At 40.6% G+C, this 25,423-nt stretch overlaps 1 protein-coding gene across 7 annotated transcripts; it reads left to right on the top strand.

Moving 5' to 3' along the window:
* Positions 1-1,541: 1,541 nt before the first annotated feature.
* Positions 1,542-24,548, top strand: LOC117560105 (alsin-like). Of its 7 annotated transcripts, none has more exons than XM_034236875.1 (41): positions 1,542-1,746; positions 2,300-2,413; positions 2,851-3,011; positions 3,695-3,919; positions 4,063-4,253; positions 4,393-4,425; positions 4,524-4,718; positions 4,855-4,979; positions 5,103-5,281; positions 5,532-5,619; positions 5,953-6,128; positions 8,072-8,240; positions 8,960-9,056; positions 9,338-9,415; positions 9,961-10,188; positions 10,780-10,951; positions 11,230-11,425; positions 11,972-12,037; positions 12,335-12,491; positions 12,968-13,099; positions 13,354-13,482; positions 14,183-14,206; positions 15,092-15,162; positions 15,456-15,522; positions 15,993-16,171; positions 16,536-16,601; positions 16,892-16,990; positions 17,158-17,322; positions 17,585-17,696; positions 18,054-18,131; positions 18,393-18,529; positions 19,108-19,263; positions 19,372-19,486; positions 20,043-20,200; positions 20,926-21,024; positions 21,180-21,359; positions 21,478-21,523; positions 21,674-21,735; positions 22,195-22,344; positions 22,582-22,678; positions 23,236-24,548. In XM_034236875.1, the coding sequence occupies exons 2-41, from the start codon at positions 2,394-2,396 to the stop codon at positions 23,272-23,274; spliced, it is 4,917 nt and encodes a 1,638-aa protein (XP_034092766.1). In that variant the 5' UTR covers positions 1,542-1,746; positions 2,300-2,393; the 3' UTR covers positions 23,275-24,548. The 7 variants fall into 7 exon arrangements, with proteins under 7 accessions (XP_034092766.1, XP_034092764.1, XP_034092762.1 ...); XM_034236873.1 differs by having other exon boundaries at positions 4,810-4,979; XM_034236871.1 differs by having other exon boundaries at positions 4,810-4,979; positions 5,073-5,281.
* Positions 24,549-25,423: the final 875 nt, after the last annotated feature.

Raw genomic sequence — 25,423 nt, 5'->3', positions numbered from 1 at the left:
TTAAAAAACTTGAAATAACATCAAATCCATGGGCACAGTGTAAAAACACAGGACAAAAGCATGCTTCCATACTTTTGGAATTGCATTTGTGCTGAGGGAGAGGTTAAAAAGAGTAGTGAGAGGTGGAGCAATACAATCTGCAGCTATCTTTAAAAAGAAAGGTTCCAGCCGGTTTCTTAGGATCTAACTTAGATAATGCTTCACGAACAACATCAATCGTAAAAGGAATAAAACTGAAAGGGTTTTCCAGACCACATTGTTCAGAGTCACGGATTGAGGTGTTCACAGAAGCACAGTTAGTGACAGAATCAAACAGAGAGCCACAGGACACAAAATGCTTATTAAAGCAATTTAACATGGTGGCCCTGTCCGATATAGTGACAGATGCTGTGGTAAGGCACGGAGGTAGCTCATTACGGATTTCACCGGTGGATATCGATTTTATGTCTTTCCAAAATGTTCCAAGGTTATTCAGGTTTTTTGTGGTAACTGACAGATAAATACTTCGACTTAGCACTTTTTATTTGTGATGTGAAGCTATTTCTTAGCTGCCTAAAGCGTAGCCATTCTACCTCTGAGCCTGATTTCCTATCCTTTGCCCAGGCCTTGTTTCTCTCATGAAGGAGACTAGATAATTCAGCAGAAAACCAAGGATTGTCTCGTCCCTTCACTCTAAATGTATCCTGTGCTAACACACCTTCACTCATAGGTACACAATACTTCAAATGTAGCAGCCATTATGGAAGTAGGATGATACAAACAATACATATTGCTGGAAGAAGTTGTAAGAACTTTTTCTCAAGGAAAAGTATTAATACTACAGTAGAAACATCTCTTGAGAATAAGTCCTTAGTAATATACTTAAGGTAGCAAAAGTAAAGGTACTTATTATGTTGACTGACTTCGAAATAATGTACATGATAGGATATTATTGGATTATAATTAATAATGCACAAATGTTTTCACCACTTGTGTCTAATGTTGATGATGGAACTAACAATATGATGATTTATTTGTTAATTATATTTTGAAAAATGAATTTGGGAAGTCCATCAAATACCTTTAGTGGACAATATTAGTAAGTAAATACACTGTGCTGCAATCCATCACTGCAATTACAGTTATTGCTTACATTGATAATTAAACATATTTAATGTAGGGTTAAGTATAGACTTTCACATATTTGAGAATGGATTGAGGAAGAAAACCGTGAGCGCTGCGCTACACATTATTATTATTATTATTATTATTATTATTATATTCTTGTCTAAACAGTACATTTATGGGCTATAGCAGGAAAAAACAGCCAACTATAACCTGCATTAACTTTGAAACTAGCCATATGGGGGAAATATACTGCTATTTTATTAGCAGATGCGGTCCGGATTGGCCTAATATAAGCAAAGAAGGTTAGAATTCTGTATCTGAAAAGGTCATGGTGGCAGCCAGACCCCAGCACTGGAAATAACAGAGTGGCCCCTTCTCATTTCTCTAACCCCTCTTTACACTGCAGCAGCCACAGGTGTGGCACGGCTCCGATGTTTGTCCCTGCCCGGCTGCCGTCAGAGAGGTGGATCCAACCAACTGTCAGATACAACTTCTGCTTTCAATGCGCTGCACTGATTTGAATATGAAGTAAATGTCATAGCTCGGTGTTTCTGCAGTGACAGCTGCACACAGCTACCCGGCTTAACAGAGCTGCAGTCTCACAAAGTCTCAGCGACGACGACTTCAAACCGAGAGTTGGTAAGTTTAGTTAGCTTCTTTAGCAGCGGTAGCATTAAGCTAACCAACTTATGTCTTTTAGCCTAACCCTAACTTATAACACACAACATTGCTGTTTTATCTAAGGGGAGAGTTAATATCGCTATATGCTAAACTGTTGACACATGCAAAGCTGGCAAGATAGCAACAATGGTCTCTATTTTCCCTCGGTGACAGAACATGTTTTTAAGCTAATCTCTGTGTAATTTACTAACAGGCTTTAACGTTAGACCTACCACAGACTGGACAACAATGACCCAGCTCTCACATAGTTTCACTGAGTATTGAGCTGTGGGGACTTGTCAACAGAATCCAGTAAAGATAAAAGAAACCACTCCTCGTCCTCCCAGTGACTGACATAACAATCACAAACCTCCCTTCCTGAAGTTAAATTCTTAGTTTGTCTATATAATCGTAATTTAAGTTACTCAAACTGCTGAGGACTGAGTGTATTCATAATAAGGTCTCTAAATGTTCACGGTGAAGGCACATTTCAGTTTTTATTCAATCAATATATGTTTTTTATTATCAACAGGTTTACTACAAATAACAAGGAAAACGTTAATATACTTCGGAAAAATGTTGATAAAGATGCCTTCACTGTCCTCTGGAATGGATAGTCTGAAGTAATGGAAAACAGAGAGGAGAGGTAAACACACACACACACACACACACACACACACACACCCTGTCCTGATTATATATCCTTAGCAACCTCAACTGGAAAAATGTTAAATATCAAAAGAAGATGCCAAATCTTGTTTCCCTTATGTGTGAATAGACCTGTGATTGGACCACTGATCTCTGCATGTCATGGCCTGCTGGTGCTGAATTAACAAGTTTAGGTTTAGGGATGAATGCTTTGGAATGTAATCCAACTTTGAGAGAACTCATGTTAATGTCGGTGAATCACATTACATAAAACAATTAGAAATCACAGGTGGTTTCATAACTTGGATGGTGGTTCAAATTTGGTTTGTGTTCACATGTGTTTAGGCTGAATCATGATCTGGTTATCTTATCTCTATTTGAGGCGGCTTTCAGCCTTGTTTTTTATGATGCATTTGCATGTACGTAATATTGCAGCCCTGCAGACGAACAGGCCCCTACTCCTCCAGAGCGAGGCCTGCTCCACACATGGCAGTCAGCGGGCCCCCCCGCGCAGCTCTGTCCGGGGAGAGTGCTGCTGGCCAGGCCCGTCCTGCAGGTGGCCCTTGGAGAACACCATGGACTCCTGCTCACACAGGGTGGGTGTGTCAATATAACATGGTATTGTAATGAGGAGAAATACATTTGTATTGAAAAGTGAGAGTTTTTTTTATATACATTATATCTGTAGGCGGGGATTGCTTTGAAGTTGCTGCTGGTTATTATTATATTGAAGACCTTTAAAGTCAATACATCTATTTCTACCAGTGTTTCCGCTAGACCAGGGCTGAGAGGGCGTCCACCCCGAGAGCGGGGGGGTGCTTGAATTTTGACTTGAGCCGTGTCCCTTATAGATACCGTCTTTTTACGTTAGTGAGCCGGATCATTTGGTTCGGCTCTCTTAAAGCGCCGGCTGTTTCGGCTCCCAAACGGCTCTTCATGTTACCACAGTTTACCACGGAGTCTCAGTTTCGCCGCTGCGAGGCTCCGGTGCTCGCAGCTCACGCGCGTGCTCCACTAAAACCCCCCCGCTCATCGCGTCCAAATCGCGCACGTTCCGTGTTGTCCTGTAGCAGACTCCTTTGCCCTGAGGGATGTCCTTGTCCTTTTTTCTTTTTCGTAATGTCAAGCGATAAAAACTCTCGATGTTCTCTCGAATTATTAATATGTTTGGACGCCCTCGGCTCGAGTTCAGGGCGTCCCGAGCTGAATAAGGGCGTCAAATGACGGCAAGACGCCCCCCCTGGCGGAAACGCTGATTTCTACTGTTGCTGTCTTCCAGGTGGACAGGTGTACTCTTTTGGAGAGTTGTCATGGAGGGATCTGAGCGTCCCGGTGTCTGCTCCCCTACTGGAGGCCTCTCTGATGGAGAGGGTGGTGGTCCGTGTGGCTGCCGGTGGTTTTCACTGTGGAGCACTGAGCGAGCAGGGCAATGTCTACATGTGGGGGGAGAACACTGCAGGACAGTGTGGGCTGACTGAGAGGGACACAGTCACAAACATCACAGGTTGGTCCACGTTCTTCCTTTCTTCTTTTCTTCCCACCAGGTTTTCTGTCCATCACCATCTGCTTGGAAACTGCTCTATACATTTTTTGTTTTCATCCATTACAACATTTTGGGGAAAACTTATGTGGAACATTCTGTGTAAGTTTCAGAGCCCTGCCCGGTCACAGTGGTGGACAGCGAGGCCGTTCCTCCAGCAGGGGTTCGGGTTGTGGATCTGGCTCTTGGACGGGAGCACAGCCTGGCTCTGTCGGCCCAGAACGAGCTGTGGGCCTGGGGCAGCGGCTGCCAGCTTGGACTGGTCACCAGTACCTTTCCTGTGTGGAGACCTAAGAAGGTAATTTGTATAAAGCTCAATGAATTTCAGCATTCAAAATTCCACCACTGGTAGATCAATAATGCTTTTGAATGTTTGTGCAGGTGAGCAACTGACAAAACTGTGTTTATTCTATTAATCCCTTTAAACACTGGAACAGGTGGAGCATCTGGCAGGCAGACATGTTATTCAGGTAGTTTCTCTTCCTGAAATGTTCATTGCCAGATTTAACTTACAATAAAATACTCTATTCTATGTCCGGGAATATCCTCTCTATTTATTTTTCAACAGGTGGCTTGTGGTGCCTATCACAGCCTGGCCGTGGTTCGCAGTTTACCTGCACAGAAGACCCAGAATCCTTCTGAGAAGAGGGAGTGGGGTCAGTCACCTCATTATTCAGTGACTGAAAGGGAAGAGCAGCTTGCAGTGGATGCCGGTCACTACTGTCCGCTGGGGGTGGAGCTGAGTGAATTCATGACAGGCGAGGTAACTATATACCATGAAGAAGAAACAGAAGAAAATTATGTGTTTCTGGACAGCCTTCATATTTAGTGTTTTGCTCATTTATAAAGTTTAGATTTTTCAGCCTTCGTTGATGCCCCTCGATGGTTTGCATCCCCAGAGCTCTCCCAGAAGAAGAGGCCCCAGACGAAGGCTGCATCCTGGGGGAAGGTCAGCTGGCAGCAGTCCTGGCTCTGCAACCGGTTCATGTCCATATTCTGAAGATGGCAAATCTTACACTAAACAGTACGGTATTGTTTGTTGTTTTATCCCTCATATAGTCATTTTGTTTTTCAAATGTTCTCTTTGTAACCTCTTTCCTCCATTGCAAAACGTCAGGACTAATCTTGCATTTGGGCACCCTCTCAGTGAGACTGACGGCAGCCCAAAGTCTCACCGGCCCTTAGGCTGGAGAGCCAATAAGAACTCTGCGTTCTCTGATGGAACGGAGATTAATAACCTCCTTCAGAAACTCTCCAGTCAGCCCTTGGAGATTCACCAGAGCACCGGCCCAGGAGACACTGACTCACTGAGCAGTTACACTTCAGGTTGGGAATTCAGTTTTCTTTCTTCTGTCTTCATGTAAAAGTTTGTTTATTTGTTCTTCTGTGTTTATTTCTTTCAAATTTGTATCCCTGTGTTCTTTTTGCGTTTTCCCGTTCATTTGTTTATTGTTTTTCACTAGTTTTTTTATTTGTTCATGTATGTAGCTTGTTTATTGGTTATTCAATGCTTTGCTAGATCCGTTGTGTGTAAAAAATATTTGTATTCATTCCCTCTTGTCATGGTTCTTACCAGATGACAGCTGTGTTTCCTCGACTCCTTCCACGGATCTGTTGACTTCCAGTTACAAAGAAGACTCGCCAATTAAGGGTCAATCCAACAAGTAAGGCAATTTGACTAAAGTTGAGAGTGATGCACTTTTTTTAGGCAGTGAATTACATTTTTCAATAATATTGTGTTGAGAGGTTGACACTCAAATAGCATAAAGAACATTTGAAATGCAACTTTTGTAGATCTTAAACTTATTTAATACTTGTTTAATTGCTGTAAAAATAAGGCAAGTCTGACTAGAAGATTTTCATTTTAATACAGAGGTTTACTAATGCAGATAAACAGTGAAAACCTAGTCATTGTGAAGTATTCACATACCAGGATGTTTCTCAGCGTAAACACATGTATGATGCCAGATCTCTGATCTTCTTTCCTACTGTAACAGTGGAGTGGCTGTGGCGTACTCCTCCTCCCCAGTGTGTTTGGAAGAAGTTCGGCTCTGTCTGGAGGCGGAGAAACAGGCACTACAGGGGCAGAAGAGCACCAGTCTCACAAATATAAACCAGAAGGGGACCCCAGCAGCCAGCAGGAGACGCTCCCTGCCTGGAACACCCACCCGTGGTAGGAATGGCAGGGTGTTGACCACATTTAGGAAACATTTACTTTGTTGCAACGAGTTAGATAGGAAGATTTGTACCTGAACCATGAGCATGAAACAAGGAGGCTATTAGCTTAGCTTAGCATAAAGACTGAAGAAGATGTCGACCAAGAAACGTGAAGCCATGAGCTAATTAACATGTTTTTGCTCCTGGTAGCATACATTTTGAACTTTGATTTTGAGAGAGCAAGGCTTGCTTTTTTCAATCTTTCAAATTTGAAACTTATTTGTTATTCCCCCAAGGGGCAATAAGTCTTATGCAGAAACACAGTAAACGCACATACAAAAACAAACAAACCAAGGAGCTAAAATGTGGGATAAAATCTGTAAATAAATATGTGTGAAACAGAAACCTACAGCATTTCAAAGTGGGATGCAGTGGGCTTGGTAGATTTTAAGTGGCAATTAGTTTCACAAATAGTTAAAACATAGAGTGGGAGGCTGTGGCTTAGTGGACCTGTGCTGGACTTCGAATCAGGGGTAGCAAGTTCGAGTCCCACTGCAGTCAGCATGTCGTTGTGTCCCTGAGACACTTCACCCCAAATTGCTCCTGTGGGGATTGCCCACTGTATTGAGTATGTAAGTCGCTTTGGATAAAAGCGCCTAACAAATTACATGTAATGTAATAGAAATGCCCTGAAGGCAACACTTGCATGAAAATTACTGGAAAAGGCCCTTTTCATTCAAAATCCTGTATTCCCAATGCACTCTGACCTTTAGCTACTTGATAGGTTTCTTTTTTAATACTAGTACTAACTCTGCTGGCTCCAGCTTGATTTTAAATGAACAGATACAACATGACATTTGGTTTTCATCTTCTAAAAAGGTGCCACCACAGACCCTGAAAACATACTTCTCATCGAAGTTGCAGCCTGGCCAACAAGGAAGAGAAATTCAAATGTTATTGCCTTGTTTGCCTTTCACCTTGCCTCCCTGGATAATAATAATAATAGGTCTCCTGAATAAGTCATGCACACAGCATACACTTATTCACTTGTTACAATTAACAATGATATCTTAAGTTAACATTATTTTTCTTCTTTTGAGATAACAATAATTAACTTTTTCTTAAGAGAAAATCTAAATGACTACACATTACCAATCAAAAAACCTCTTGGTAGCCATAAAAGGTATACTCATAATGTCAATTATTATGCAAAATAGGGAAAGTTGAGAATGAATCACACTTTCTTACGTATTTTTAATGAGTTGTGAATATCTATAGTAAAAGAAACGTCTGTTAAAAATCCAGAAATGTTTTGATAGTTGAATCTTCCTGTTTTCCAGTTTGACCAGACTTAACAAAGTGTCAAAGTGATATCCCTTATCAGCAACCATCCAGTATATAGACCCTTTTCAGTTTAAGTAATCACTAACATCTTTATGTATTAATTACATATTGAATAGCAGTAAATAATTTATATCCTGTGTTAACCACTGTGGCTGATCATAAGTGTAGGACTTTAGGATCTTCTACACAACTCATCCCATATTATTTATATATTTCCTTTTTATTCCTGTGATTTCCTAATCTTACCTCTTATCAAACAATTCACACAGTTCTTTGCTGGCTACTTTAAGGACAAAAGGATTTAAAAGTGTCTGCAAGAGGAGCTCACAAAGTCATTATGGCAAGTGCATACCAAACCAGTTCAGTGCTGTTTGTGTGTGTTTGCCCACGTTGTACCATTCATCCGGACTGGTAAAGAAACTGTTTATTAAATGTGGGGCAGTTTATTTGTGGAGGAAAGGCAACATAGACATGCTACAGACTCATGTTACACTTGTTATATGGGAACCTTTGTGTGGAAATGTAACTTTGGCCATGTTTCCTTTACCCTTTAGCAGTATAAAACATGTGCATTTTGCTGCGTTGACAGATGCTCAAATGTATATTTTCCTCCAGGGTCTCCACAGCGACGGAGGCCTTGTGCCTGCAGGCCGTCCTCCGCCGGTCGGACCCAGGCCGCGGCCCCGGAGGAGGCTGGAGCCGGGCTGCCCTCTCTGGAGACAGAAGTGTGGAGCTGGGGCCGCGGGTCGGAGGGGCAACTGGGCCACGGAGACCAGCTGGCCAGGTGCGGACAAACACTCACATGCACTCTTAGTAATAATAGAAAAAAGATCTTCTTCTTTGACACAAACCATCGTTATCAGTTTGTCCTGTGGCAGATTTGGATGTTCAATGTTTACTTGCTCCATGTGAAGCCATCATGCAGTTATAGTCTCTTTAACAGTTCCTAATAAAACACAGTCAAATTAATAAGGTTTGATTTATTTCTCTTCAAATGTCAGTACAATTTATTTTTTAATGGTAAATATACTTTGGCTATACTGTGCTGATTTTAACATCAGAAACAGAATGGATTGTGTGTGTGTGTGTGTGTGTGTGTGTGTGTGTGTGTGGTGTGTGTGGTGTGTGTGTGTGTGTGTGTGTGTGTGTGTGTGTGTGTGTGTGTGTGTGTGTGTGTGTGTGTGTGTGTGTGTGTGTGTGTGTGTGTGTGTGTGTGGTGTGTGTGTGTGTGTGTGTGTGTGTGTGTGTGTGTGTTGTGTGTGTGTGTGTGTGTGTGTGTGTGTGTGTGTGTGTGTGTGTGTGTGTGTGTGTGTGTGTGTGTGTGTGTGTGTGTGTGTGTGTGTGTGTGTGTGTGTGTGTGTGTGTGTGTGTGTGTGTGTGTCCTTAATTTTAAAGTTAGGGTTAGGCATGTGTTGGTTAAGGTTAGGATAAGTCTCCAGGAAATGCATGTAAGTCAATGTAATGTCCCCTGAAGTGATGTATACATGATGTGTGTGTGTATAGACTCCAGCCTCTGTGTATCAAGCCTTTGACCGGCGAGGAGGTGATCAAAGTTGCTGCAGGGTCCCACCATTCACTCGCCCTCACCGCCCACTGCCAGGTAAAAGAGATACAGCAGACACACACCCGCTATTGTTTGATTGTATGAGCACTCTATTTGACACCTCTGACACTATTGGTTAATCATCACCACTGCAGGCCCTAACCTAACCTGGATGTAACTTTAGACTGAAATACAGTATAAGCATCATACAAGGCTTAAAGAAGTAGTGACTGACCTACATGTCAGCCAACTTTAAAAAGTCAAACTGTTCCTCTTGAACAGAGATGCACAATTGTACTAATACATTGACACCGACTCACTGACCTCCTGTTCTTCAGGTGTACTCTTGGGGCAGCAACATGTGTGGACAGCTCGGTCACGTCAACAGTCCTGTCACTGTACCTCAACAGATAAAGGTACGGCAATCTGTATATAATATATATATATATATATATATATATATATATAAAAAATATAAATGAACATATCTTTAGGTGGCTGAAGATGGTATTGTAAAACATATTGAACATAGGAATACAAATGCAAATTAGCTGAAATAAGAAAGAGAGAGACATCAAAAGAGATACTGTATGTCTCATGTACTGCAATTCTTCTGCATTGTATGGAAACTCCAATAACATTAGTGTCTACACTCGCTGAATCCTTTCATTGACAACTAAACACATCCACACTTCCTCAATTGTACATTGTGTAAAGCGTAGTCTTGGGGGCTGCCGGATTTAAAAAATGTGGGTTGGGTGACTTGAAAAGATTGCAGTTGCTACTTACAGCAGATTGACTCTTTGAAAATGTGGGAGATGTCCAGGCTTTGCCAAATCATGCAGTGTGGATGCTGTCTAACAACATACAGTGGAGTAATCTGGGTTTTGTTATGGTAACAAATCTACAACAAACCAGCGAATAACCCTAACAGAAGTGTGTGTTTGGTCCCTGGCTGTAGCTGTCTGATGGTCTTCGGGTTTGGGACTTGTCCGCGGGGCAGAGCCACTCCCTCCTCCTGGCTGATGGAGACTGTGTGCAGCCGGTCCTGTTGTACTGCGGCCAGCAGCAAGAGCAAACGTCAGCCCAGAGTGAGAAGTCACAGCAGGGTCAAAGGTCATGCCAGAGGTCACCCAACAGAGCCGAGAGTTACACAGTCAGACCCAGCCTGCTGCCCTTCTGCATGGAGGTTTGTATTTCCAAAACATAACTGATGTTTTTTCTTCTAATGGGCCGACAGAAAAGAAGACGATGGGTGGAGCACATTTCAAACTGCAACACTGGAGTATATTTATTTTAACATAGTTCTCAGTTTATGACTAAAACGATAAAAAGTATGCTTCTAAATTGGTATTTGCAGAAATCCTTGATCCCACAGCAGAATCATTCCATTTACTTGTATATAGACTATTCTTGCACTATTTCTATTTTATTTGTATTTACTTGCACATCTCAAAACATTCTATTGCACAATTTTTGCTGTTATATTTTTTCTATGTCCTATATATGTTGCACTGTTGGAGGAGCCTGTGACGTAAGTTTTTCATTGACATATCTACACTGTAGCTAATGTGCAAATGACAATAAAGCCTTGAAACTTGAGAAACCTACATACAGCACACAAAGACAACAGTCATTCACAGCTGAAATCTGGTGATTGTACATTACACAAAGGGAGGAAGTCAGGGGAAAGCTGGGAAACTATATCAAAAGCAACGAAGAGAAAGCACTTGGATGAAAGAAAACTAAAAAATCATGCTTATTTCCTCTGTGTGTGTAGATGGGTTACATCAGCAGCGTGTGCAGCGGGGGTCAGCGCTGTGCGGTGCTGGCAGACCAGAACATCATGGGATTCATCTCGGCCATCCATGAGCTGGCCTCCAGAGAGAGACACTTCTACTGCTGGCTGAGCAGCGCTAAGAAGCTCCTCCTCACTCCGCTGCGGAATAAAGGTGAGAAGGCATCTGTACTGGCTCCATCTTTGATGATAAGAGCCAAATGCTGTGCTGTATCACTCTGTATTTGCACCTCTGAACCCTTTACTACTGGGGCCTTCGAATATGAGAAATGTAATGTTCCTCTTGGATGTACATTAATTGAATTGTGGCAAATGGAAAAAGAACATTTTAAAATACAACAAATAATCTGTGAAATTGTAGACGCGTTATTTGAGCATCTACTCGGCGTGGTAATGGTGACTACATCAACCTTATATGTGTGTATTCCACAGAGAGTGTGTGTCCTTCGTTAGGTGAGCCATGCACACACCTCTTCTTCTCTCTCTGTGAGAGTTTTGTTCGTCTGAGCGTCCTGATTGGCCGACACTCCACGTCACTAAGCTACTTCCTGCTTGAAGTGCAGAGCTCTGACGTCACTGCCCTTCCCCTGCTGACGCACACTGAGCACTTTATGGACATTTATAAAGAGTAAGGGTCTCCTTTTTGTCTCTCAATCTATTTACGAGTACACTTTCATATTTATTTTAAAACGTTAACGTTTTAAAACGTTATAAAACGTTCTTGCTTTAGTTGATGTGACTAATGTTTTTACAAATGCTTTAACAGTTAGAGATGACATTCATTAACAACTTATATTAATGGACTCAATGATAAGTCCACTAATGTAACAACAGTCCCCGCATGCTGTAACTGTACTGTAAATGTATTTTCCTGAATTTGAGTATTTTGTTCTTTAATCTTGTTTGGACGAATGTGGAATTTAGGTACATTGGTTTCAGACACAAACGAGGAAGGTGTAACACATTTTCCAGAGCAAATGAAATGAAATCTTACTGAGTTTATATTGACAGTAGATGGAACAATATCAGGAATACTGTTGATAAGAGATAGAGGTACAAATAGTTCACACCAAGGACTTACATGAGTAGTTAATTGCACGTTCTATATTGAATCTAGTATGGTAAATGAAATGGAAACACACATTGACATCTCTCTCTCTTTCTCTCTCTCCAGGTATTGTTCTTCAGTAGGTAACTTTGAGGTGATGGGTGGATTCCGATCACTCCATAAACTCTCACTGTAAGATCCTTTGTTTTTTTCTTCATGTTTTTACCAAAAAATGCAAATTAATGAGATCTCTTCAAGTGCCACAGCAAATGTGCATTTTTGGTTGAAACACAGCCTTAATGTCAGTTTGAACATTTATTATTTTTGCTGATGATCACGAGAAGCCTAAATAACCAAACAGGAAGTGATCATGTGCCGCCAGAAAGAGTTCCAACACAGCATATTTGAGAAAAGCTCCCATCAACACAAATACATGTTGTTAAATGATTAGGATAATTGAGTCGTGTGTTGTCTTTGTTTTGTGTCCAGTGAGTGTTTGGGCTCTCAGCAGACGGTGCTGGCTCAGCTGTGTGCAGACCAGTCCCTCGGTGGTGACGTTGATCTGGTTTCTGTGTTTTACCGGCCGCTGCAGCAGCTGCACCAGTACAGCCGAGTCATGCTCAAACTGGCAGCCTGTTTCGATGTGGTGAGAAAGGAAACCCTCCGCTCTCTGTTCTTCTTTCTGTTTACCGTTTACTCTTTATCTTCCTTTTATTATCGCTCTCTTCCCTTTTCTCCAAATGTCTTTCTTTCCTCTGAATTAATAACTGTGAATATATTGATGTCAATTACTTTCATTGTATTGGCTCAAACACCTATTCCTAGATAAAGACTTCATGACCATATTGACATTTGTAATTTATTGTTAATGAGCAGTAAATTAGATACATTTAAAATAAAGAAGTACTTCCTTTTGATCCAATATTATAATAATATATTTTTTACATTGCAGTTGTGACAGAAGTTAGAATTGTTATATTCTGTATTAGCATATTTACTTCAGTGTACAGTAGATCTGTTAATGGAGCTATACCATTAAGAGCTGGCCATGTGGACTTTTCAACATGTTCTAAGACGATAAAAAGAGTTGAAGTCTCTCACTTTTTTCTTTTCCTCCCCCAGTTAACTACAGAGTATCAGTTCCTCCATCAGGGCTGCAATCAGTTTGACACCCTGTCCTTGTCTCTGTTGAGGAAGAAAAAGGAGGCTGAAACCACCTTCCTCTTCTGGAAGAGCCACTCTGGAAAAACTACAGTGAGCACAACTCTGTGTTAAGTTATTTAAAGCTGATTGATTGGTTTAGGTGTGAAAACAGTGTTTACATTGCCAAACAAACTATGATGCACACAAGATAAAGAAGGTATGCATCTCTGAGGTTTTAAACCAATACCACCACTACTTTCTAAAGTGGTACAGTTGGTCTCCACTGTAAGTTGTAGTTCACATATTATATTTTTTAACAGATTTGAGATTTTAATGAGCAAATATCCCTGTGTGTTTGTCATCAGGAGGTCCTGCGCCTCCCTCAGCGCCGCGTGGTGTGTGAGAGCAGCAACAGATCTCTGACTCTGCAGAACGCCGGGCGGTTCTCCAACCACTGGTTCATTCTGTTCAACGACACACTGGTGCACACACAGGTACACACACATGCAAACACAGAACACCTGTACAAATAATAGCAAAAATTATGCTAGATATTTTTACTTTTGCTTCATGGTGTCATCAGGTGACCATGGTGACCATTTAAAGCCTTTTAACCCTAGATTTATTTCCATCTTCATTCACTTTCCACACATCATAGAAACTCCACATTATATTATGGCAGTTCAGATCTGTTTAGTATATTTCTGTAGTTTTTTACTTATTAAACTCTAATACACAACAAATAATAAATTATCGATACTAACTCATTTAAATGTAGATTATATATACACAACAAGTCCTAATCAAGAAAATATAATATACGCCAGTGTTCATACCTCAGTTGTATATTCATAATTCATCCTTCCTGTTTTACTTAAATGTATTAAGTGTCTCAAAAGTTAATTTCCTTTTCAACTATTCCATAAATTAACTTATTTTACTCTTTGATCTGTTTTTTTGTGAACATTTAAATTCCTTTATTCATATTGACTCGCTCAACTTGTAGGTAAGGCCTGGAAGCACTTTATTTTACAAGTAATACATTCATTGTAGAGTTTGAAAGTCCACCAAATCTTTACATTTGAGAAAATCTGGGATATGACAATGCTTCCACCGGCTCTATCTTCCTGGACATCCACTACTGTGTTCTTCCATTCAACTTTGTACTTGACATTGTATCTTTCATTCACTCAGGGTGCCATTCCCTCTCAGAGCCTCGTGAGTATATCTGACAGCAGTTCACCAAACTCTCCTGAGCTTTGTGCTGCAGCAGCAGCATGGGTGGCTGGCCTCAGTTCAGTGCTTACACTCTGACAGGTTCACATGGAATTAGTTAATGAATGATAACACAGGACTAAATGCAATGTTAAAGGGACTGTTTACGCAAAAACACATGCATGTTTTCGATTGGTCTTTCAGGCCAAGAGACGTAATAACTCATTATTTCACGTAGGATTATAATATTTTTCCCAATCATCTGTTAAAAAGTATTGAGTTGTCTTGTCCTTTGGGTCACGCCAATCGGTGTACACTAGCTAAATTCATATTGAGCATTGTAGTTTTGCACTCCTTAGCATTGCAGAAATCCTGTGTTAACATTTATTTTGTACACATTATCCTGATGGCTGATCTAAACTGGGCCGCTACCAAACAGGCTGCTGTGTGTGTGACCGTGTGTTTAGACGCAACAGTGACGTTAGTCAGCTAGGGGTCAAAAGGTCATTGTTGCAGTAGCTCGTGCTGGGGAAAGGATGCAACTCAGAGCTGAATTCTAGCTTTCACAAGACTCTGATTCAAGAGAACATCAGCTTCAAGGGGCATCTTGGTGGATTAAAACCTATTTACTGTTGACCTTTCCTCTGTGTTTTCCCTCTGCACTGTGTTTGTTTCAGTATAGCATCGTTTGCCTTCCTCTCTGTTTGGTGTGGTTAATAGACAGCAGATAGTGGTGAAACCTGTCCTGTTTCTCTCTGTTGTTTTGGCTTCATGTCATGTGTTCTATTATTATAACATTAAGACACACAGAGAAACTTAGATGACTCATGATCTAAATTGTCTTAATTACTGACAACATAAAAACACCTAAACTTCTGCTCTCTGCAGTTCTCCACGCATCACATCTACCCTCTGAGCTGTCTGTGGGTGAAACCAGTTACTGAAGACAGCAGTGGACAGTGAGTTTGTTGCATTTGAAAACCATCAATGTTTAAGATGATGAAAAGGCTACACATCTCACAAAGACATCTCACTGACCCTCACATGTACAGTAATGTTATACTATAACATCAGCCATAGACACAGTGTGGGGTCATCCAGGTCAGAAGGTTAATAAAGCTTGTACAAGTTGATCTATCTTAAATTAGTTTTCCAAATTATGAAAACTTCTTCCATTTGTTAACTGTCTGTGTTCTCAACCCTGATTTATTTGATACAGTTGAAAACTTGTTTTTTTGCATTTCCTCACCAGTTATGCCATCAAGATTACATGCCCGGAGGAGAGTTTCACCCTGGTGGCTTCAACCCCACAAGAGAAGGTACATTTATGGGTTAGAAGCGTATCACCCATTTATTTTTTCATTAGAATATGTTATACAACATATTTTTTGCAAGCTTCGCTGCATATTTAGGAATAAAAGCTGTATTGCCTGCTTGCTGTAGAGTGTATTTTCATCATTAAGAAGTACAAGTCACTAGTGAAGGTATGTTTTGAAAGTTTCATTGTTACTGTGAAGCAAAAGAGCTACATATTTCTATTCGATGTTTGGTGGCCATCACCAGCAAGCATCAAATATTTTAGGATAAAACATCTAAATATGACCTTGAACTACTTTACCGCTTGAGTGTTTCCATTTTCTCTTTCCATGTTCTGATAAGATAACATGTCTTCCTCTCAGCAGATGGAGACACTCCTGTTATGAAACTCTGATATGTTGTTATCTTTGATTCAGAAATCACTGCTCTTGTTTGGCCTCTTTCTTAAAAGTCTTTCTCTCCGTCTCTCCAGAATAAGTGGCTGCGGTCTCTTAACCAGGCGGTGGATCAGATGCTGGGGGGGGCAGGTCAGGGGTTGTCTCCCGGGCTGACAGCGATGTCCCGCACGGCCCCCTACACGTTCACTGGAGAGGGATGCTTTAAAGACGCCCAGTACACCGGGGCCTGGCTGGCAGGGCGACTTCATGGCAGGTTAGAGAGCTGCTTTGTTTTTGTGCGCATATCTCATCTCCATCTCTGCATCCACAGTATGTACAAGGATAATGTGTTTGCATATGGGTGGTGTCTTCCTGAAATGTATGCGCATTGGTTTCTGGCAGCCTACTACCATCCCTTGGACATTTGAGTTTTCTTGAATGCACATTTAAGAAAGCATATTGAAAATGTTCCTGCTGGTGAGGTGTGATAAGATGGTTTTAGGATGAACATAGGGATAACAGTTCAGCCCCATTTCCTTCCATTTCTTGTTAAATGTTAGATACAAGTTGATTCTAAACTTTTGTAATGATGGTCTTTGGGCAGATAGTTGGATAGTTAAATGTCTTTGCCTTTACAGAGGCACCATGAAGTGGCCAGATGGACGCACCTACAGAGGGAACTTTAAGAAAGGACAGGAGGAAGGGTAAGCACACCAACCTGGTGAAAAAATATAAAAATTGTTAACATGTAATGTTGTTTTTTTCCAATATGACACATCCCTCTACCTTTTACGGAGGAGATAAATTGTTTAAAAACCTTCAGAAAAATAACATAGTGATGGTAACTACTTTTCTTATTCAGTCCTGTTTAACCATTCAGTATCTCCTTAAACAGTAAAACCAGCTGATGATGCTGTGACCAGCTGTGTGATTAACCAGCAAAAACAAAACTAATTTCTCAATATTTCGCTACATTTGTTCTTTCTATTTCTAGCTATGGAGAGTGTTTAATACCTAACAAAGTACTGAATAAGCCAGACAGCTACCAAGGACAGTGGAGAGATGGCAAGATCCATGGCTTCGGCAAGTACAAGTCAGTACATGTTTTTTAAAACCTTTTTTTGCGTGTACACAACCACAACACAGGGGTCATGTCTTTATCACTAATATTATTGCTGAAAATCCCCAAATATCATGCCATTTTAAAGAAACGATATAGACTACCTGTGTGTGTATTCATGTCTCTGCGGTTCTGTGCAGGTATGCGAGTGGCGAGGTGTACGAGGGCTGTTTCTGTGACGGACAGCGCCACGGTTACGGCATGCTGAGCTCCGGTAAACTGGCCAAGAACTCCTCCAGCGTTTTCATTGGCCAGTGGGTCCATGACGGGAAGTCAGGATACGGAGTCTACGACGACATGACCAGGTCTGATTTACCGTACAAATAATAAAGTTAAAAAAAGGACATTTCAGGAGAGCAGCCAGGGTTTCTTAATTTAACCTAAAAAATGTATTAGTTTTTTTTTTATCTAATAAAGTTTAGTTTTAGTTAGTCCAAATTATTTCAGTGGTTTCTTCCACAAATTCCCAGTGCAAATGGGCAGTTTGCTGTCAGTACTGAATGTGCAATGAGTGAATGAAATGTTGTTCATTAAGACACACACCTGTCTCTCATGTGCTCTTCCCAGAGGTGAGAAATACATGGGACTGTGGCTGGACGAGCAGCGCCATGGCAACGCTGTGGTTGTCACTCAGTGCGGTGTGTACTATGAAGGGACCTTCAAAGACAACAAGATGTGTGTAAGTTCACTCTCAAGCAGGGGTATTCAGTAAAAATTCAAAGAGATGAAGTCACTCAAATGTATATAGAACAAACACTTGACAGTCTGGCATTTGGTGATGCCTCCCCTAAAATATGTACTTCTTAATTCTGGCATATACAGTAAATGGCTGAATGTGAAAATGTTTTAGTGTCCGCAACAGATTGAGGAAGCAGCAGCATCAATTCAAAAAGTTAGTCTGCGTGAGTTAGTGTCAGAGATATATGTGCCAAGTAATTTGAATATTTATTTGATACAATTTTAAACCAATATTCTTATGTACAACAAATGAATTTGTATGGGTAATGGATTATTTGTTTACTGTTTTTTATTTCAGGGTCCAGGTCTGTTGGTGTCAGATGACGACACAGCTTTACATGGGGAGTTTTCTGATGACTGGATTGTCAATGGGAAGGTAGACTGTTTGTAATGTAATTTAGCTGTGTCATGATCTCTGGGTTTCCTTGTTTAAACCTACATGAGTAATTGTTTAAAATAGTGACTTGTCCTTTTGTAATTCATTCCAACTTAAAATGTCACAGTTGTTAATGCAAAAGTGGATACATGCCACTACCAAGAAGCCTAGTCCAAAACACTCAAAAGTCTGACCTATACAACTGAAGGGTGTTTAAGTGATATCACACACATTCATTTCTCACCCTCCCCTTCTACTCAGGGGGTTTTATCCCTGGCTAACGGGGACTGTCTGGAGGGCCAGTTCAGTGGAGAGTGGACCTCCGGGCTGAAGGTGGTGGGAACGTACACCAAACCCCCCCCAGAAGAACCAGAAAACAAAGAGAGGAGCAGCCTGCTGTGAGTATTACTTTGCACTTAAATGAACCTGAAACTTGCTGATTGTTAGGACTGTACCACCTTTATTTCATTTGAATCCTCAATTGAGGATGTTGAATAAAGCATCCTATTTAATGATGACACCAACAAGTGTGCAAGCTGTTTTCGGTATATTCATTCCTATGCCTTTTGACATTCCTTGTGTATGGAGGTTTTTCTATTGTAAAATAATATGATAGGATAAGATGTACTTTATTGTGTTGCAGCAGCATAAAAGAAAACAAGGCAAGCCCATTATAACAAATGAAAAGAGTATAAATAAACAATTCTAAGATATAAACATCTCAAAATAGAAATAAACCAGCATTAGAGAGTTGGAAAAATATACAGATGACTGTGAAGATAAAACATCTATAAACTGTCTGACAAATAAAAACACTATTGAAGGACCACTTTTCTGTTAACACAGTATAAGCAGGATATTATTTATATAAAGTGATGCATGTGACTGGAAACAGGCTATTGGAGTCAAAGACGTTTTGTATATCTCTTCCTCATGTTGTGTTATTTTAAAACCTTAAAAATGTGTGTGTGTTCAGCAAAGTGGGTCAGTACGTGGTTCCTGCAGCTCAGAGGTGGCTGTGTGTATTCGATGAGTGCTGGAGTCGGCTGGGCTGTGAGGCTCCGGGGAAAGGAGAGAGGGCCACAGCCTGGGACAACATCGCCGTTACCATAACAACCGCACGACGACAGAGGTACATGCAGCAGCACACACACAGGAGCAAATTAAAATAGTTTATACCTTTCTTGGCTATACAGCTGTATATGTGTGAGTGTCTGATTGTTTGTCTGTGTGTTTGTAGCATAGATCTCACTAGGTCTCAGAGTAAAGTGTTGGAGTGTTTGGAGTTCATTCCCCAGCATGGAGACCCAGTGACCACCGCTAACTACGACAACATACGAAGATACCTCAGCAAGGTACAAGTGACTGGATATGTGACTGTGTTTATAATAATCTTTGCATGTGAAGAAGAAAGCATTTAAAGCAATATAGAACGATTGACAGCCCCGCAATAAATGAGTTAAAACAAACGGTACTCAAGCCCTCTCTTCTTTAATGTGAATAGATAAAGTAGAAGAAATTCATCTTAGTAAGAAGTAATACAAGTCAGCAGCAGCACAATCTAGTTGAATTGACGTCTCTCGAACAAAAGCCACCCAATACAACCTTATTGAAGGGCGGATGTATTGCAAGACTAAGGTATCACAATGCATGACTTTAAGCTAGCTGTACTAAACTAATAATCTGGTTAATACAGAAAAGGGGGACTTACTCATTTATAACTACCTTACTACGGATACTAGTAAGAACTGCGGATGTTTGCTGTGAATCCAGTTCGGACATTCTGAGCACATTTTGATGATTATCACGAAATAATTGCGAAGCTCGTTTATGTTGTCATCACTGACTAAACCATGGGAAATACAGTCTTTACCTGTGGACATGTTGTTATAATAATGAATTGTGTGTCAGGCGTGTGAGACCCCCCACCACCCTCTGGGCTGGCTGGTGGAGACCCTGGTGACGGTCTACAGGATGACGTACGTGGGAGTGGGGTCAAACCGACGGCTGCTCCGGCAGGCGGTGCAGGAGCTGCTGGCCTTCCTCACACACTTCTACAGCATCGTCAGGTAGATCACGTCCGGACGCCTCTCACCTCTTTACTGCTCAGACCACAGACTTCTGCAGACCTGCATTCAGTTTACTTTTTAGAACCGTACTGAATATTCCGGAGCTTCTAAGCTTCTAAGCTTCATACATAACAATGACTTTTAAATCCTAAATTAACATTTGAATGCTGCGTAGCTGCTTTTCTTTTCTTCCTGTCTATTCATTCTGTGCAAACCCAGTTTGTCTACACAGTTGTCTAATACAAATAAAGCATCACTTATTTAAGTATAGATAGATTAGGAATCAAGTGATTGCTGGCAAGGATTGTTCCCGACTCAAATCCAAACATTTCAGATTAATTCACAGCGTTGTAAAGTCATGATTTCAAACTGAAGATTGTACCTTAATTCATATTTGTGGGCGAATAGCTTTTATAACACATTTATAAAACACAACAGTTTGCACTCCCCCTGCTGCACACAAAGGGCAGCACGCACCTACAGGAAGTACATGCTGTTGCAGCAATCTAACAGCACCTTATGTCACATGTTATGGAACCACAATAACAAAGAAATGTATTTTTTTAAATATGTTTTTGATGCATCATGTTAAATTATAACAGATGCATAAAATTGCATATTAAAATAACAAAAACAGTTTTGAATATAGACGATTGATATTTAATACAACCCAAATACTTTGCATGTTGTATTTCAAAACACTTCATAACAACTGTTGCCTGCAGATTTCTGTTTCCGGGGTTACCAGAAGATGGCGGCATCATCCCAGACCCTCCTTCCTCTGCCTCTGAAGGCAAACACAACTCTAACATAGCAGAGCACGTGTGAGTGTCAACACAAACACATACATACAAATACACACAAAGGCAATGATGGATATGTTTAGCCTTGAATATGCTTTTATCACCTGTTTCATCTCAATGCTATTTAACTACATCCGGTTGTATTGCACATGAGACATTAACCTCCTCCTCCTCAGTGTTATGGTGGTGAGCTGCTCCTCGCTGCTCCTCCCCCAGCTGCTCCCCCGTCTCTACCCCCCCCTCTTCACCCTGTACTGCCTGCAGGAGGAGCAGGAGGAGGCTCTGTACTGGGAGCGCGTCCTCCGACTCAACAAGCAGCCCGACCAATCACTGCTCAGCTTCCTGGGAGTGCAGGAGTGAGTGTGTGCATCCGAAAACTCCCACAGGCATTTCATTCAGTGAAGGGCTATTTGATTTCAGAACCCTTAAAAATGATGACCTCTAAAACAATCTGCTCTTTTGTTTCACTTGTAGGAAGTTCTGGCCAGTGTGGATGTCAATCCTTGGAGATAAAAAGCAGGTTGGATTCTAAATATTATTATTTCTCCTTGTGTACTTTTTTTCATTTTCTGCACTTTCTGCATTTCCTCCACCAACTTTGCTCCTCTCATCTTTCAAAGTGTGCTTTTGATTTGTCCTCTCAAACTGTTTTTCTTTACTTGTACCACAGATTGTGTCCAGCAGTAAAGATGCCTGTTTTGTTTCTGCTGTTGAGACTCTTCAACTAATCAGGTAGCTGCCATTACACACTAATATCACTAAATGTGATAGGACAGAGTCATGTGATTAGCAGATCAACAAAATCCCATCCAGGCCCATGGAGTTTCAGTTCGTGTCCAACATCTCAAACTTTTAAAAAAAATATTAGTTTTGTTATTAAGGCTCGAGACAGATGTTGTCTTTGCATTATAAAATTGCATGAAATCAGACATTTTTGGATTGGAAAAAACCTTTAAATAATACTTTGATGAGTGGAATTTGTATTAATTTGGCAAACTGACACATGAATCAAGTGTCCCATTTTAATAGTTTTACTAAACACCCCCTCAACTCTTTGGCTTGATGCAACAAACTCTGACAGAATACTTCAGTAACAATTGTTATTTGTATTACAGCGCAACTCAGAACCATTAACAACCTGGAAGTTATTATTATGTGTATGAAAAACAATATGTCTCCCTCCACATGCAGCACCACCTTCACTCCGTCAGACAAACTCCTCATCATCCAGAGGACGTTTGAGGAGATGACCCAGGAAGGGAAACCTATGCTGGATGGAAACTTCCTGTGGTGCATGGACGACCTGCTGCCTCTCTTCCTCTATGTGGTGCTCAGGGCGAGGTATACCACACACACACACAAACACACACACACACACACACACACACACACTCACACACACACACACACACACTTTGTTTATTTATTGTATTACGCCTTTCAGTTGTCACTCGTTTCAGTTTTAGAACTAATGTAGCTAATTTCTACTTTCAAAGGGTCAAGGTCCACTTTGAATGAGAGGCTTTGGTTTGATGATTAGAGCGATATGATTGAACGCTGAACATGTTGTCTCTGCAGGATCAAGAGCCTGGGAGCTGAGGTCAATCTGATAGAAGACTTGATGGATCTCAACGTACAGCACGGAGAGATGGGACTGATGTTCACCACGCTGAAGGTAGGTCGCACAACACACACACACACACTCTCATATATACTCATGGTGGAAACACACCTTGGACTTCAATGTAATTCATTCCTCTAAGAAGGATTTAATTACTATACCTAGGCCAATTTTTGGCAGCAAGTAAGAAAATTGTTACAAAAAGTGTATTAAAATGATATATATAATGGAGATAATTACCTTTCTACTGACAGCTGTAAGTAAGCAGATTTCAGAAATATTGGGCCACAATTGACGGTTGTCATATTGGGTTGATAAAAGCACTAAGGTGTTATAGGTGCTTTTTTTACATTTGTAAGGCTTAAATGAACCACTATTTATGTTGCTGAGCACACAATTCTTTCTTTTTTTTCAAGTTTTTGCTTACGTTTGTGCAAAAATATATAAAAGAGTAATGATGAGATAAGTCTGCTGTGAAAGCAGAATGATTTTTAAAATACTCTCCAGAATAAAGAAAACACATTTGAAATGTTAAACAATACTTTTTAATATTTTATAGCTAAAATTGTCATTATACCTCTGTCATCTAATCATCACTGAATCTGCTGCAGGCGTGCTACATGCAGATCCAGCAGGAGTCAGCTATTTAAGAGCAAAGACACCGGACAGTCAACAGATAGAACAGCCAGGAACACAGGAGCTGTAACAACAGAAGAGGGGGAGAGGAGAGGGGGGAAGGAGAGGGGGGGAGTGATCCCCGGCACCTCCCTGTGGATCCCTCAGTATGTTTCAGAACGCCAAAGCTCTTTCTTGTTCATGAAAGACACATTTTCACAGGAAAGTGACACATCGCCCTCTTCTGCACATGTTAGAAAACTGCACTTTAGTCTTCATAACATTTGGTAAGATGCACTTTTAACTAATACATCAACTCACATCTCACAATTGTCTTACAAAGGTGTAGCAACAGTGCAGTTTTCATTACTCCTCAGTGTTTTTCCTTTAAGGGTTATTCATTAGACACACCTTGATGTCAGTGTTCTGTGTATGACTCAAAGCAAAGGGAACTGACAGACCACGTCTCTCATGAAGTCTGAAATATGATCAGATTTTAAGGAAAACCTACTGTAAGAGGCTCGTAGCTTAAAATGTAAAACAAATGATGTAAATATTATTTTAATGACCAATCACTCCTCAAAGGGATCTTTTGATTTCTGTCTTCCCACATGTTGAATTGAACAGTAAATGCACTGTTGTAAATATCATGATTAAATGAAGCCTACAGCGTACAACTGCCTACAGTAAACTGAATATGGGAACTGCAGTTTGTAAAGCATGGACATATGAGAGAGAAAAAACAGAACAAAAATGCTTTTAGGCTGCGGCTTTGCAAAAAAAAAAAAATTCCTTGCACCTTAGAATCTTTATACCAATCGTAGAATTTGAGTATTGTGACGATTTAATGACTTTTCTCTAAGCAGTGACAGGAGACAGTTAATACTGCCCGCTCAGTCAGTGAGCAGACTGGAAGAAGGGTTTCTCTTTTTAAACAAAACACAACTCAAATTCGATCAAAGTTGGTAGGTTTTAATGTCTGTGTGAACACAGGGCATATGGCTTGGGACACTAATGTTTCAGTTGTGTTTAATTTGTCTAACTCCAAACAATAGTGCCCGGGTCAGAAAGCTTAATTCCAATGTGACAGTCGGTTTCTGCAAACGTAAATTAGAGGAACATTTATACATTTGTTCTCTACACTCCATTTCAGTAGCATCCCTTCTCCCTGCCTAAGCTAGTTTTACATATTTATTTGGATTTCCAAACATCACATTATAAAGTCTTTCAGTTTATTTTTATGAATTCCATTTTGAGCACTACAACCCAAACGGCATGCTGCTGCTTCATGTTGAAAGTCACCATGAAGCCGTTTGTCTCAGGTCTGACCGACTACTACACAGTGCCATGTAACTACAGAGGGAAACCATTCTGTACTTTACTAATATAATGAATGAGGGAACACTGATTAGCTAAGCATTAAGAAAATGCTTAATCCTCAGTTTGTAATTATATTGTGTGTGTGTGTGTGTGTGTGTGTGTGTGTGTGTGTGTGTGTGTGTGTGTGTGTGTGTGTGTGTGTGTGTGTGTGTGTGTGTGTGTGTGTGTGTGTTGTGTGTGTGTGTGTGTGTGTGTGTGTGTGTGTGTGTGTGTGTGTGTGTGTGTGTGTGTGTGTGTGTGTGTGTGTGTGTGTGTGTGTGTGTGTGTGTGTGTGTGTGTGTGTGTGTGTGTGTGTGTGTGTGTGTGTGTGTGTGTGTGTGTGTGTGTGTGTGTGTGTGTGTGTGTGTGTGTGTGTGTGTGTGTGTGTGTGTGTGTGTGAACAAGTCTGACGAGGAACGCCTAAAATGTTGCACTGATAGCTTTTTAGTTTATTCAGTAATCTGATAGGAGAGTGTGGAAAGACATATTCTTCACGTTGTTACCTTCAAAATATAGATAAAGAAATATTCATTTCTGTAGATTTCAGTGAAATGTGGTGGAAGGTTGACTCTGAAAAACAACCTGATATGCATCTGATATTTCTTAAGGGTTTATTCACATTGCTACATGGGACATTTTAAGCATTGTCACTATTTTCTTATGAACTACTGCACTTACTTAAATGAAAAAGTAATTTAATCTATGCCATGATTGTCTATCACTGTGTGTTTTAATGCAGATAATTAGCTACAGAAAACCATAAGGTACTATCTCATTTTGATTTGATATTTATAATCCATCTGTAAGTGTTAGATAAATGATTAT

Source organism: Gymnodraco acuticeps, unplaced genomic scaffold (assembly GCF_902827175.1).
Source record: "Gymnodraco acuticeps unplaced genomic scaffold, fGymAcu1.1, whole genome shotgun sequence".
NCBI classification, from domain to species: domain Eukaryota; kingdom Metazoa; phylum Chordata; class Actinopteri; order Perciformes; family Bathydraconidae; genus Gymnodraco; species Gymnodraco acuticeps.
The sequence above is the reverse complement of the archived record's forward strand: the minus strand, read 5'-3'. Positions and strand labels throughout refer to the sequence as shown.